Source organism: Pantherophis guttatus, chromosome 4 (assembly GCF_059756535.1).
Source record: "Pantherophis guttatus breed Tessera chromosome 4, ASM5975653v1, whole genome shotgun sequence".
In the NCBI taxonomy this organism is placed as follows: Eukaryota; Metazoa; Chordata; class Lepidosauria; order Squamata; family Colubridae; genus Pantherophis; species Pantherophis guttatus.
The window spans coordinates 62779839-62795147 of record NC_142066.1 but is presented as its reverse complement, the minus strand read 5'-3'; the positions used below and the strand labels follow the sequence as shown (position 1 = coordinate 62795147).

At 37.0% G+C, this 15309-nt stretch overlaps 1 protein-coding gene across 1 annotated transcript in view; it reads right to left on the bottom strand.

The window, feature by feature from the left end:
- LOC132711879 (transmembrane protease serine 11C-like) overlaps positions 1 to 15309 on the bottom strand; it is a 61957-nt gene extending 46648 nt beyond the window's left edge. Inside the window, exons 1-2 of the mRNA XM_060691761.2 lie at positions 15288 to 15309; positions 6684 to 6811 (exon numbers count right to left, since the gene is read on the bottom strand). Of these exons, the coding sequence (XP_060547744.2) occupies positions 6684 to 6811; positions 15288 to 15309 (150 nt within the window). The remainder of the gene's footprint in view (positions 1 to 6683; positions 6812 to 15287) is intronic.

Genomic DNA, 15309 nt, shown 5'->3' with positions numbered 1-15309 from the left:
TACAGACACTCTCGGAATGGCATTGAGGCAGACTTTTTTTGATATTGTTTTTAGTACAGATGATGTGTTTAAAACCATCTAAAATGAGTAGTTGAAGAACAGGGTTTAGTGGGTGCCAAAGAAGATGTCACGGGGTCCACATATTGCAGAAGCTCTATTATGAAAGATTATAGGGAACTGATTTATCCTTGTTGGGTAACATTTAAGATTTTTGACATATTTTAGCATCAATAATCTCAAGAACGAGGTTTTATATTTCAAATGTTCTAAATTTGTATTAAGCAGGGGTGAAATGCTACTGGTTCGCACTGGTTTGGGCAAACTAGTAGCGATGGCAGTGCGTAGTTCAATGAACCAGTAGCGGTGGCAGCGTGAAGCTCCGTCAACCCTCCCGGACGTTGTTACTTTCTATTTTTAACCAGAAAGTAACCTGTATTTGACCCTCTGCATGCACAGAAAGCTTTGCACATGCGTAGAGGGTCCAAAATTGCATGTGACAAGCACATGCAGGCTCGCTTTGCTCGCGCACATGTGGGGAGCGCACACTTCTGAACCAGTAGGGAAGGTAAGTAGATTTCACCCCTGCTATTAAGTATCTGTACTGCAGCTGTGTCTGTTTTCCTAACAATCAATATGTCTTTAGAAGAAAATGAGTCAACATCATAAAAATGGTAAAATGTATATACTGAACTAGAAAGAATTACCAAATTCACGCCTGCCATATATGTAAAGTCTTCAGTCATGAAAACCTAAGCAATCATTTGTGTATGGGGGCTAGGATTACTCCCAACTCTTACTCTGGACACCAGCAAGTTAAGGAAAGCATTCCAAGTCCAGAGTTTAACAAAGCCTCATTTCTTTTCTATTATTGAAAACACAAGCTCCTAGCAGATGCTACTTTTGGAAAGCCATTCAGAATGAAACTGGCTCCAGCTGTTTAGACATTTCATGACTACCTACATGAAACATTGCTACTATCATAACTAATGTTGTGAAATTTGAATTTGTTAACTACGTTTTTTTTTAAAAAAGCTTAGTCAGATAATGTTGCATTGTACAATGAGCAGAGCTGTCACATTTGATTGTGATCAGTCAAATCTAAGATCTATTGCCTTGACATAGGCAAATTTTGAACTAGCAGACTGATAAATCCATCACAATGACATTCTTCAGATTTTTATCTGGTGGAAATTGCTAATATTGATTGCCTCACAAGCTGCTAATTAGCCATATAGGGGAATCTTTATTTAGAAAGGAGCATATTCAATGTCCCCTCACCATTCTTTAAAAACATAATTACATTTGTCTGAAAAATGTAATTTAAACTGGAATATGGAAAGCTGGTACTGAGTGTCAATGAAGAACAGAGAGGATTAAGCTATCAAAAGTACTATTTTAGGTAACTAGATACTGTTGGAAAATTACTATGGATAATTCCTAATTTAGTTTCCAACCAACATATTATCCTATAGCCAGATCACAGCAAATACATACAAGTCAACCAACAACAACAATAAAATAACTTGATGTTTATTCATTAAATATCAGCAAACATTAAAGTCATTTGAAAGTGGAGAAAGATAGGCATTAACAACAGGAAATAGTTTACCATAGCTATACGTTGAAAGACACTTTGAGCCCTTGAAAACAAAATGGTAGGTAATTACTATGGACAATCCCAGAGGTTATTTCATTATTGATAATTTCAGACTTAATCTTTTTATCTATAGAATAGAGATGGAAAGTAGGACTCTAGGTGAACCTTCCTCTCTTCTGCACCATGAAAAAAAAAATTGGTGGATGAGATTGTATTTTCTCACTGGCCCACTGCCAATATGGGCCACTCAATAATTCTTGAGTGCAAAATTGGTGAGGGAACAATCCCGCAAATGAAAGGCAGACTCTGATAGGCCAATCTACCTGAGAGTCAGCCAGTGAATTTATTATCCCTTCAGGAAGGGAAAGGACAAGAAACAGGGAAATAACCAATTGGGTCTTGAGTCAGACCAGATTGACACAGTCCACCACCTTTGCCAGCCCACTGCCAAATGGACTGGAATTTCTGAAGTTGAGATTCGAAAAAAGTGGTAGCAACATAGGAGGCAAGCATCTTAAGCTTTGGTGTGGAATTCCCTGGGGCCTCACTTATGGATACATAATTATTCCAGCAATTATACTGTTTCTTAAACATGTACTTCTGCATAGCCAAGCTGACGAAAGCATTTCATGCCCTGACAGCTTTAATTATCTTTGTTTATTCCTTTTGAAATCCCAACACATCCTCTCAAAAACCATATGACAAGAACTACAACTTTATTCAAAGGAGTGGCTGAAATAATTTACATTTTAAAATGCCAGCCTTTTAGTATGCTAATAACAGTTGACACATCATAGTGCCAGTATTTTTAATGGTATATAACTATTTCTTAATAAAATGCAGTTCAGAGCATAATATATTATTTTTCAGAAGCCAGAGGCAATGCTAGTATTTCAATGGAATTACAACTCAAAGATTGAGAGAGAACAATAGGAAGCAACAACTAACTCAGAATACAGCATTTTGAATATTGCGTATACTGTGTACGAGACAGTGAGTCTGTGTTTGTTTATCTCTCTATGTGTGTGGCCAATGTACATTCATTTAGACCTAAATTTGATCTTCTGTCATGTATTTTGAAGGTTCTTCTGCAATTATTTTTATATTTCTTTATTTCATATTATATCATGCTATAATGATTTAGTGTGATCAGCACATTACTTTACAAACTGAATCCTCCATACAAAGGCCATATAACTCAGTTTCTTTCTTTTTGAATACTCAGAATTAAATGCATAAGTATGTTGCATTCTTCTCATCCCCCTCCAGAGGTGGGCTGCAAATTTTTTAACAGCCGGTTCTCTGCCCTAATGACTGGCTGGGTGGGCGTGGCTAGGTGGTCATGTGACTGAGTGGGCAAGGCCAATTCGATGTCACTCATCTCAAGGGGCGCTTTGCCCAGCCCCTCCCCTGCCAGCCTCCCCTTGTCATGCCTGGTCTCAACCAGTCTCAATGTACCTATACTGTAGTTCTGTAAAAATGTTGTTCACCTTTTTATGACTTTATTATCTGCATCTTCATACTATAAATATACTTTCATGGACCACTGAAAGGAGGAAATGGCTCACATGCTTTGCACAAAAGTGTGATAGGCAAGTCACAAAACAGGGTTTTGAGGGACTGCCACAAAGAAGGGCGGGCAATGTATTTTCCAAAGCAGCAGAAGGCAAAACAAGAAATAATGGATGGAAACTGAACAAAGAGAGAAGTAATCTAAAACTAAGGATAAATTTCCTGACAGTGAGAACAATTAACCAGTGGAACTGCTTTGTCTCCAGAAGTGTCTTCTCCCCAGCCTCTCAGCACTAATGAGAGATGCAGGCTCCTCCCCGCCGTCACCCTTACCTTCTCAGGTCAGGTAAAGAGTGGCCACATGGGAGGCAGCTGGGAGAGGAGCGGAGATTGGCAAAGAAGGCTCACCAGGCAGAGATCAGCTGGGCCACATGGTCGAGGCAAGCGAGGGAACCAGAGAGCAGCAGCAGCTATACCATCAGCGTGACGTTAGTCATCGGCCAAGGCAGGCAAAGCGTGATAAGGAGTGAGTGGGAGCAGTGGGGAGAGGTGGGTGGGGAAGGGAGGGGTGGCAGCCAGTGGTGCGATTTCCCAGTTTGCCAAACTACACAGAATCTTAACAACCAGTTCACCCGAACTGGTCCGAACCAACAGCAGCTCACCTCTGTCCCCCTCCCCCACTGTTTGCTTAGTCTTGCTTAGTTCCACATGTCTCTGTGATGCCCTTCAATCTCCTACACACAAGAAAGAGACCATTGGTACTTTTAAAAAAGCACATCAGAATGACAGTCACAGTTCTTAGTCTCTCAAATGATAAGTCCAACCAAAAGAATTCTTTGTGTAAAGAACCTGGATCAGACACTCACCATTCAGAAGCTATCTGTTAGCTCTACATAGCATTACAGGAGTTTTACATAGCAAAGCAACATGTTCTTTCTCTCCTAAAAGTTATTTACTTTGTCCAGTCCCAACTGATTGCATTTTTAAAAAATATCTGGTTTTCAATTACCTTCTTTGGTTCTTACATAAGCAGTATCTAACAGAAAATGCTACTTTATTAATTTTGACAATAAGAATATTTTTCAGCTTCACCTTGGAAGCATATTTTCCAGATTTTCCAGTAAATTACCAGGAGCAGTTTGGCATACCTGGCTAATCATCCTCCTAGCAAGAAACCCAACATTCCTGCACCTCTTTGGTATGATAAGGAGCCAAATAATTATTTTTGCTCTGTTCCAATGTTTACTGGTGGAAGTTTTAGTTCTGCTTCTCCTTTCCTGTGGCATTCCAAGCAGTAATCTCTGGGTCAAAGCCCATATTGCCATTTTGGTTGAACTAAAGTTGTGGCCAACACATTTTTTCACAAAGAATAGAGCAAGATTGATATCCCAGATGTCATTCCATTCTTGACAAGCAATTATTATAACCCCACACAGCAGCAGTTTATGGGTAAATAAACTAGACAAAGATTATGCCTAACACAGAATTCATTTATGAAATGCCCATTTGTTCCCAGAAAGCTAGAGACAGATTTGCAGTGGAAGAAGCATGGGAAGTAGCTCCTTGAAAATCAGTTTAAGACACCCCCACATCAGAATTCTCATCAGTTTGAAAGTAGCTCCAGACCTTAGCGATCTTACAACATGGGCAGAATTTGAAAGTTGAGTTACTTTGCTGCTGGCTCAGCTATGAGTTGTTGTTTCTTTAAATGCTTGGAAAAGTTTCACTTTTGAGCTGTCCAGTTTTCCTATTGTCAGGAATTCTTGTTTCAGCCTTTCCCTCATTGAACCTTGGTTGAGAATATTTCTCCAGAGAACTGCTCTTTCAAGGCAGCTGATTTTTTTATAAAAATGTAACTAACTGATCGGTACTAAAAAGGAGGAAGGAAATGACAGAAATCTTCCCAATTTCATTTTTATTTTCTTTATCTGAGCCAGAGGTGGGTTTCAGCAGGTTCTGATCAATTCTGGAGAATCAGTAGCGGAAATTTTGAGTAGTTCAGAGAACTGGAAATAAAAATTCTGACTGGCCCCACCCCCATCTATTCTCTGCCTCCCAAATACCAGCAGATTGGGAGGAAATGGGGATTTTGCAACAACCTTCCCCTGGATTGGGGTGGGAATGGAGATTTTATAGTATCCTTCCCCTGGAGTGGGGAGGGAATGGAGATTTTGCAGTAACCTTCCTCTGGAGTGGGGTGGGAATGGAGATTTTACAATATCCTTCTCCTGCCACGCTCACCAAACCACGCCCACCAAGCCACGCCATGCCCACCAAGCCACACCCACAGAGCCGATAGTAAAAATTTTTGAAACCCACCATTGATCTGAGCTACTATACATCCCTGAAGAATTGCAAGGATTTATAATTAATCATGACAGTTCAGAACAATTCTACCTATACTACCCTCATTCCTATTAATACAGTAATAAACAGTCATTTTATTGATCTTTTAACAATAGCTATTATGAGAAATCCCTGTTGCAAAAATGTCAATATGTTGTCCTTTAGGCTTTTTACTGCCTTTTTAATACAGGTAGTCCTTGATTTAAAACCGATTGCTCAGTGACTATCAAATTACAATGGATCTCCCCAGGGCTACATAGGACCTAGATTCGAAATCCAATGGATACCCTGCCCCAATAGTCCTGTCATTGCATTTTGGGCACTTGGCAACCAGCCTGCATTTATAGCCGTTTGCATTATCCCACAGTCACATATCCACAATTTATGATTTTTTTTACTTCCAGTTTCCAGCAAAAAACACCCACCACAGTTCACTTAACAACCACTGCAAAAAAGTTCATAAAATTTGGCATGACCAACACAGCTTATGATACTAATTCCAAAGTTAATTACAATTACATATGAAGCACTATCTGTAGTAACAGAAAAAGTGGCACCCTTGAACTAGGCAGACTCTCCTATCACCTCAAATGAATATGATGAAATGACCACAAAAATAAACACATTGTGAACCAAAAATGTAAAACAGGAGCCAGTACCAATTTATTTTTTGTTTCCCTTTGGTACCATGAAGATGGTAGGACAGCCCAGGAACTATGGGCCCCAGACTGAATGCTACATTTGTCTTTATTGTCTGATGTTACTCTCTGCCTCTTCCCAGCATTCTGAGAAGTAAAGAAGGAAAGGTAATTACCAGTATCAGTTTGCATTAAACTGACTTTATAGAATTGGACTAGGAACAAAGAGGTGGGGAATGGAAGTTAACCATTAATTAAATTAACCAATAAAATATTTTTATATTTATAACAGGCTAGATGAATTCAGAAATGCACATTCCTGTGGATAGTCAGCAGCTTTAATCCATCATGGTTTAAATTATCCATTGTTTTCAATTAATATGCTCAGAAAAATCCAAAAATTTCTGGGTTCCAAAATTGTTTTTAAGTGTGAATATAGATGCTTGCTTTGTTGAAGAACCCACAATTACTCATATTTCCATATCACACACAAAGCAATACATTCACATCTACAAATCTACATCTACAAAGTACCTCAAGCCTACATATTTGAATCCAGAATGAGAACAAGTAAAAATTCAGAGACTTACCAGTTTTTCAATCCAATTTCCTAAATTTCTATATTGATCTGAAGTCTGCCGAGACAGAGCACCATTGTATTGCAAACCAGTGATTTTAAAGTTGCCCTTGTAATATGATAGCTTTTGCTCTCTAATACCTAAAAAGTAAGATTTGTGTTAAATTAGCAATTCCAACATACTACTTCCAAATACTCCATGTTACTTATTTTTCTTCACTATTCCTATCCTTGGATTCAGAAGACCACACTAGACAGAGCAGAGGAGGCTAGTCCTTTTGCCTTGAAGGTGGGAAATATTAAAACAAATCTCATATTAAAAGGAACATGCTGAAGGAAAGGAAGATGAAGGACTTAACAGAATCCAAGCATGATGAAAGAAAGTACTGAAGACGATAACTTCTTACTTCTCTTGTGCAAAAACTAAAATTGTATATATATATTTCTTGCTAATGACATTTTACAAACACTGCTTCAAAAATCTAAATGCTTTTAATGTCTGATGTTTTAATGTTTTAACTCTATAGTTGTTTTATCACACTATTTATTGATATTGTAAGCTGTAAAGAGATGGGAGGCATAAAAATTTAATGAATAAATTATATTTTTCTTCATTCGTAGCACTTTAAAAAATATCTAAACTTATGAAATTTCAACATGCTTTCTTTCAAGTCATTGGTAAAGATAATAAAATTAATGTTTTAATTGATAATTTAGATACGCATGATCAAATGTTCAGTCAAAATTTGATTTAAGATTGGAAAATAGTTTAGGTTAAACAATCCTAGGCCAGGTTTCATGGTTTAATCTTTCAGGGTGTTTTCAGAATTTCTTGTCAAAGATAAAGGGTGGGTTCAAACAACTCTGAGGTTGTTTCCTCTATGTCCCAGGATGAGGACAATACATTTTCAGAATGTGATCCATTATCTTAAATTTTACACGCAGGACTGCAGCAAGGAAAAAAGTAAGCAAGGATGTCTCTGCAGGCCCATAATAGAAATAGCTGAATCAAATGTTCACTTTCTCCCATGGTTAAGCAAAGATCTATTTTTATTCAGTGTATGAGGAAAAAGTCTTTTGTTCTATTTGGGTAGCAAGAACATCTGATTGGCTTGAAAAATGAGCCAAGTTATTTCTATATTATAAAATCAGGGAAAGCAGAATTTGCCTATTTTTAAAATAAAACCAATTACAAATGTGTTCAAAAAGCAGCTCTATAAATTGACCATAAAATGCTTTTTACCATATTGTGAAAAATAAGTCAGGAATCCGATGATGATTGCTGCTGCAATTGTGCTGGCCAAAAGGATGACAAGAATTTTCCATGGTTCAAAATATCTGAATTTTGTGCTTGTTGGCTGTACTCTGGAAGAGTTGAAATAGTACACTTTTAAAAGTTCCCCATGTTTTTCTTCTCATTTCAGTATACACATTACTGAAACAATATACAGTATATCAAACAATCTGAAAGTCATAAAAATAAGTTCCTGTGGACTGTTCTCATTTTCTTTTTTCTTTTATCTTACAGTATCGTAGTTTTATAGTGATTTTTTTTTTTTGGAAACCAGAAACAGCATATGATTATTTGAAACAATCAAACAAATCAATAAATAAGGTGACCTGTACCCCATTATTGTCCCACAACTAAAAATTTTATCCTGTTGTGAAGATAAAACACTGATAAAAAGACATGTAAGCATGGATAGACAATCTAGCATTACTGTTATATAAGATCCTAAATTCCCTGAAGGAGAAACACGTTAATAATTTTATCTATAAACCACCCACTCTTAGACAGGGAAGGCACAAAGAGTTGCAGGAAAACCAAGATTTGAAGAATGGCAAAAGCTTCAGGGTAGGAAAGGAAGAGAACCAGAATGCCAAAAGTAGCCCAACAGAAGTATGCTTGAGTGGCTCCAAATAGACCTCATGCTGCTATGAGAATGGATAGAATGAAAGGAACCATACATGGCTGGCTAACTAGCATCATGAAAATGAACATTCCTCTTTAGTATTTTACTCTAGAACTCAATATCAGAAATATTAGTGAACAATCTCTATATTTTGAATGATGATTCTGGTAACATTTATTTTGCTATTGCGTTTGTTTTTCAATTCACCCTAAATGGAGGATTTTATTTCCTGAGCAATTCACAATTCTAATTCATTAAATATAAACATAAATAATATAAATTGAATAAATAAATAAATAAATAAATTACTCAGATTGGATTCATTCAAGCCTCCAAAAGAATAATGCATTTTTGTCCAAAAATGTTTTTTCTATTAAATTCTCTTGAGGTTTGCCTGCACTTGCCTGCCCCCAAAAAAACAACTCCAAACTCTCTACTCCATTGTCCCAATGCCATTCTCCTAATTTAAAGAGAAAGCTCTATTAATTTGATCTTCCCTGGTTGTGATATAAATGTTAAGCAATGTTCCCTTTTTTTTAAAGGAAAAAATATTTCTCATTTTCAGACATTTTTCTCCTACTACTGTAATTGCTTTGCTCTATGTTAGATTTGCACTGTATGTTAGATTTCTAATTAATGTTTTAGTTAAAGTTTATTTGTGATTCAAGAGCAAAATATCAGATATATTACTATTCCAATTAATTTGCTTAAAAGATTATCTCGGCATATGACTGCAAGACTGACAACAATTTAAAATACCAACAGTAAAAAAGTAAAAAATTATAACCATATCAACAAAGTACAAAGGCATTAAAGTCTAACTCAAAACCTCCCAATATAGAAATTATACAAAAAAGCTATTGTATGATCCTAACTCAAGGTTTAGGGGAACAGCCAGATCTTTAAGACCTTGTTGAATGAAACTGTGAGAGCAAAAATAAATATAAATAAATAAATAAAATGCAAAAGCCTTGGGAGTTAAAAGAATAAACAAATCTCTGCCCTGGAAAAGATTTTATTTTGATTCATGATATAAGAAAGGAAAGAGAAACTCTGTCAGAGATCTTGTTATTAGGCTCTGCAACAATAACATTCCAATAATCTTTGTTGTGTCTGATTCCTTTCCTTTGGTCTACCATCTCAAAGGGCTGACAATTTCTGATATACTCTCAACTAAGAATATCTGCTGCTTGTTAAAGGAACAGATTTTATGTGTTTTTTCCTCAGTTAAATAATTGTTTGTATTGTTTGTAAAAGCTAAATATATATTTTTGAAAGTCCTTAATAACATCAGGAACACATTTAACATAAAGGTCTTTTCTGGTTGTGATGTATCTGTTGCTTGTTCAAAGGAACAGATTTTATGTGTTTTCTCCTCAGTTAAAACTGTTTTTATTGTTTATAAAAGATTATATATATATTTTTGGTTTGGTGCTAGCTTTCCTGAGCGCTAAAACCGATTAGAAGGACAGAGTAAGAAGCTTAGGTTATGTGGGCAAATCAATCATGAAATCATTAATAACATTGCAAACACATTTACCATGAATAAATTTATCTGCCAATTAAAAATAATTAGGCAAGGGACTATCTCATTTTGACAGGTATGCTTAGAAACTCAGCTATTCTGCCAGGAATTTCAATAGGATTTTTAATTCTTAATATGCTGCTTAAATTATTGTTTAGAATAGAAATCAGGTTTTTTACATAATTCTGAATATATTTATAAATAGGGTAATTGCTATTGCCATTCTTTTATGGACTGGAAATTTGAACTTTGATATGTTTAGTGAGAGAAACAATTCAGTTGAGAATGAAATTTTCCTACTTTATGTCTTTAAAATGTCAACAATTCCTTTATTTTTTGGAATACTTACATTAATTATTAAAGATCTAACCTAATTCCTCTATAAATCTAATCTTTCTCTTATCATTAGAATGAGAAATTAGTTTCTGGTATATGAAAATAAAGTATCATCTTCCAAACCTGATTCCCTTCAACATGAGTTTCAAATTTATTTAGAAGGATGTTCAAATTAACAAATCATTGTTTGAAAATGTTGCATTCTTATTACACCTGAACAATATATGGTAGGAGAATGTTTTAATTTGAGCAAATGAAAGAGAATGTTCTCAACTTCCTACATTCCTGGGGATAGTACTATCTCAAAAAAAAAAAAAAGTTTCCCAAAGTATCCTGTGAGAACATCTCTGAATGTCTGAGTTTGTATACTAAATGCCTTCAATTGAAAATACATTTAGAGCAATGTTTCTAAATCTTAGCAATTTTTAAGGTATAAGGATCTCAACACTCAAAATTCCTCAGCCCCATATTGGTTGGAAATTTTGTGAACTGAACTCTGCACATCTTAAAACATTGCTAATGTTGGGAAACACTAATCTAGAGGTTTGTTTAAGAAAAAAAACCAAGTCAACATCTGAACATCTTCATATTGCATCACATTGTCTGGTTTTAAACAATTGCATGAGATGAGCAAGGGAAGGGTGTGGGGGCCTGCTGTATTTGACAGGTTTCTGTTAGCTACTTTTCCTGCTATGCAACACTTAGTTGCTGCTGTAATTTAGTCATTTTTTCACCCACCCACTAAGGGCCAAATTGATTCACGTTACACAGCTTTATCAGCTACACCCATATGCAGGGTAAAAATGCTGCATTTTTTATAGTTGGGAAGTTATGAGTCTTTCTGTCCCCACACAGCCTATTCTTTAAAGTCCTTCCTTCTGCCTAGATTTCTAGTCCCTGTTCTGAAATATTTGTAGTTTCAAGATTTATTTGAAAGGAGAGCAAAAGGACATTTACTTACAGCACAGTACAGATTTTAAAATACCAGGAAGCTCTTTAAAAATGAGGAGAAAAACAGTTTTGTGCCTTGTTTTTCTGGTATCTGAATGGCAACCAAGTAGGACAACAAGCCAAACAAAAATCTCTGCAGGCTGTGTTCTTTGCGCTTCTTGGTATCTTCACTGGTTAGAAGCAATAATTATTTAGAGAAATTCAGTCACCTAGCCAATCTTCAAGAGCAAAACTTTAAGAACGGATGATTTACAGGGAAACAACTAAACCAACTGTTTCTTCTCTCCCTCAAAATTGTTTGCTTTTGAAAAATTGGGGCAGACACAGCTTCCAGTTTACAGCTTTTCCTCTGCACCATCTCTGTGTGCCAAGATAATATCTGCATGTACATTTTCCCCTTTATGAAATTGTCAAAACCTAACATTTCTGCCTAAAAAAAGTGGCAGATCTCAAGAAGCTTCTATGACTTTCCCTCACAAAAATGGTCACACAATTGTGAATTACAATTACTAAGCAAAGATGTTTGAATGTAAAATTAAAAGGACAATAAGTGTTTGCCCTGCATTTTTCTTTGCAATAAGTAACTACCAAGTTTCTTTTAGTGACTTATAGGAGGACTCCTGATGGATTCTGCTTGTCTGTTCCAAGGATGTAACTGTTGAATCTCTCTTTGGGATGTTATTATTTAACCTTACAATTACATTCTCTTTAATAGTGCCTAGTATAAGTACTGATTCTTCTCAGAGATAGCAATTGTCTCTCTTATATAGATCTGTGCAGTCATAAGCCCATGGCATGCTGTAACCCAAAGACTCCTTATCTTTGGAGCATATGATTGGAGACAGATTTTTAATTAAGGAGGAAATTAATCTGAACACTGTGCTTTAAATTACCTGTTGGTTTAGTTATTGGATGGTGAACTTTCTGGCTCAGCAAATAAAAAAATTGGAAAATACCTAACTTGATTGTGGTTTGTCACATACACTCCACCAACAAAACAGAAACAATTCTCTATCTCTACCCTGCATACACATACATTTAGGCCACCCTGAACAGTGGCACTCAGCATCAGTGTTTAAGCTGGGCGTGAATTTGAGGCCTGATCTCAACTTCAGCCATAGCGCTACTGCTGCCACTCAAAAAGGCCAACTTTGTGCTGTCACTTAAAGCACAATTGCCTCCACGGCTCAGTGCTCCCCATATCTTTCAGGCAGCATACTTTTAGACAGAATGAGGCCTTCATTCTTCCATGGCCTCTGTTGCCTCTGAAATCCACACAAAAGTATACCTCGTTTCATATGACTTTTGGAGAGTTTGGAGAGCACACCCCGTTCTCCTGCAGCCTCTAAAAACAATTTAGAACGGGCTGTGCTTTTGAAAATAGTATTGGTGTGTCACTCAAACTGTTGTGGGTTATCAGCTTTGACACACATATCATAGGTTCACCATCATTGGCCTAGGTTATTATCCTGATAGACAGTGACATAGCAGCCTTATTTCTTCATTCTCTATATGACCTAACAGTCATATAGCTTGATTATTCAATGTCATGTTGAGAGCTTTCTGTGTTTGCTAATCAGAAGCTGCTAAAATTCAATGATCTCAGAGAAACTAAGGCTAAGTTTTCTATTTATTTTTTTCACAAGCAGGAACTTCATCCATGCAGATCTTTAACCTTTTCCCTGATACCTTATCTAGCCTGTTAGATCTAGTTCATGCAAATTGTTTGTCACTTGGAGTGGGAGGATTGTTTCTGAGTTTCTTCCTGAGAAGTATTGTGGCAAATTGAAATATGAGCCTTGCCTCCAACTCAATCCTGCTCTTAATTTAGCAGGTACTAAATACTATATCCATTAGAACAGGGGTGTCAAACTGGTGGCCCGTGGGCCGGATGCATCACATGCAGGCCATGCCCACCCCAGCTCTGCAAATGGTAAAAACATTGCAAAATGTCATGTGACAGCAACATGACACAGCAAGTTTGACACATGTGCACTAGAATATTCAAAACTTTTCTTTTAACATTTAAGTGCAAAGAATACTAATTGTTAAAGAATTTAGGAAATAAGAATATAAATTTCCTGGGTCTATGACAACTCACCACCACCTGCTACAGGGGACAATTTGCAGCAAGCCTGGGCCTTCTACTCTGTTTTCCAAAACCAGCCCGGCTTAAGGGAGTGAAGGTTGCTGCCGACCTGTACTCTTTCTCAAAAGGCTTCCTCACCTTGCTTTCCAGTGTCCCCCAGTGAAAGGCAGGATAACCTGGAGTCATTGTTCCATGCTTGCGAACACACACACACACACACCATTCTGAGTTTGGGGATTTTTATTCAGACCCAAGTTGGGAAATTGCCAATCATGCTTGGGCTTGGGGAGAAGAACCTCTTCTTTGGCAGGTTGCATGTATGTTTGGGGACTTTTATCCACATCGAAGCTGCCAAGCTGCCAATCGCAAGTGGGCTTAGGGAGAAGGATCTTTCCTCCGCATGTTGCAATGGACCCCGAAGGCTCCTGGGCAGGGAGAAGGTCAAGCAGGGACGATGACAGGGAGACTTGCTCCTGATAGCCATCACCATGAAGGTTCTTCCCACTGAAGACAATGACTCCCACATAGGCCTCCTCATCTCCTTCTCTAAAGGTGTCCTCACCCTACTTTCCAGCACATACACCCTACTGTGAAGAGCAGACTAAGTCGGAGTCATTGTTCCAGATTGAATCACCCAGTCACTGTCCTTGTTTGCCCATCTCTCTAACTGGGATCCATCAGGGTCCAACACAGCATGTCAAAGAAGAAGTCCTTCTTCCCAAACCCAGGCATGATTTGCAACTTCCCAACTCTGATGTAGATAAAGCTTGCATGCTTGAAATGGTCTATGTGTGTGTGGAACAATGACTCCCGCTTAGCCCATCTTTTGGATGGGGGAGATGGAAAGAGAGGTGAGGAAGTCTTTGGAGAAAAAGTGCAGGCTGGCAGGAACTTTCCCTTAAGCCAGGCTGGCTTTGGAAACCAGAGCAGAAGGCCCAGGCTCGCACAGAGTTGACCCTGTAGTGAGTTGGCCAGGGTAAGGTGTCCCATAGAAAGGTGACGGTGACCAATTGTCCACAGCCAACTGACTAAGGTGATTTATCTCATTCCATAATTTCTTGCTTTCAGTCTCATTGTTTCTGTATTTGATTGTGTAGCATTGAACACTTCTTGTTTTAAAGACATTATATGAACTAATCATTATTTTGTCTGTTAAAAGTCCAATCTTTAGAATATTATGGGAAATTAATTTGTATGTGTAAATACATATTTGTGTATATCTATGTGTGTGTATATCTGTCTGTGTGTGTGTGTGTGTCCAAACATCCCTCTTATATTCTCTTCCCTTCTTTTTCTTTTGCTAATAGCTACTAAGGACTATTGATGCTGTAGCAAACTCTATATTATTTTAAGCTATAACACTTTTGCATAAATCAAGATATTATATTTTTAAAAACCTAGGATCTTGCAAATAATCTCCTTCTGTTATAATACTGATCAAAATATAATATACTCAGTAAATATAATGTTGGTAATGCTCATCAGAATAAATCCAACTACAGATATTTGCACCACAATAAAAATATAAGCAAATCCTGCAGCACAGTTTCCAAAAAAAACACCTGTGCTTTAAACAGGAAAAACTTAGAATTACATTCTTGCAATACGGGAAAAAAATTGACTTATGCACTTTTTCTCCTTACATACTGATGAAGACAGAAAGATTTAATGCAAGAAACATACAAAGGGAAAAAAGGAATGAATGAACACATCTCTCAGCATTATCCAATCTTGCCTATCTTATTGTTACCAGTATTTTTCAGAAGACCTTCACCCAATTCAAATCAAAGTCATATTACTTACCTCTGAAGGCCCCAAGACCCAT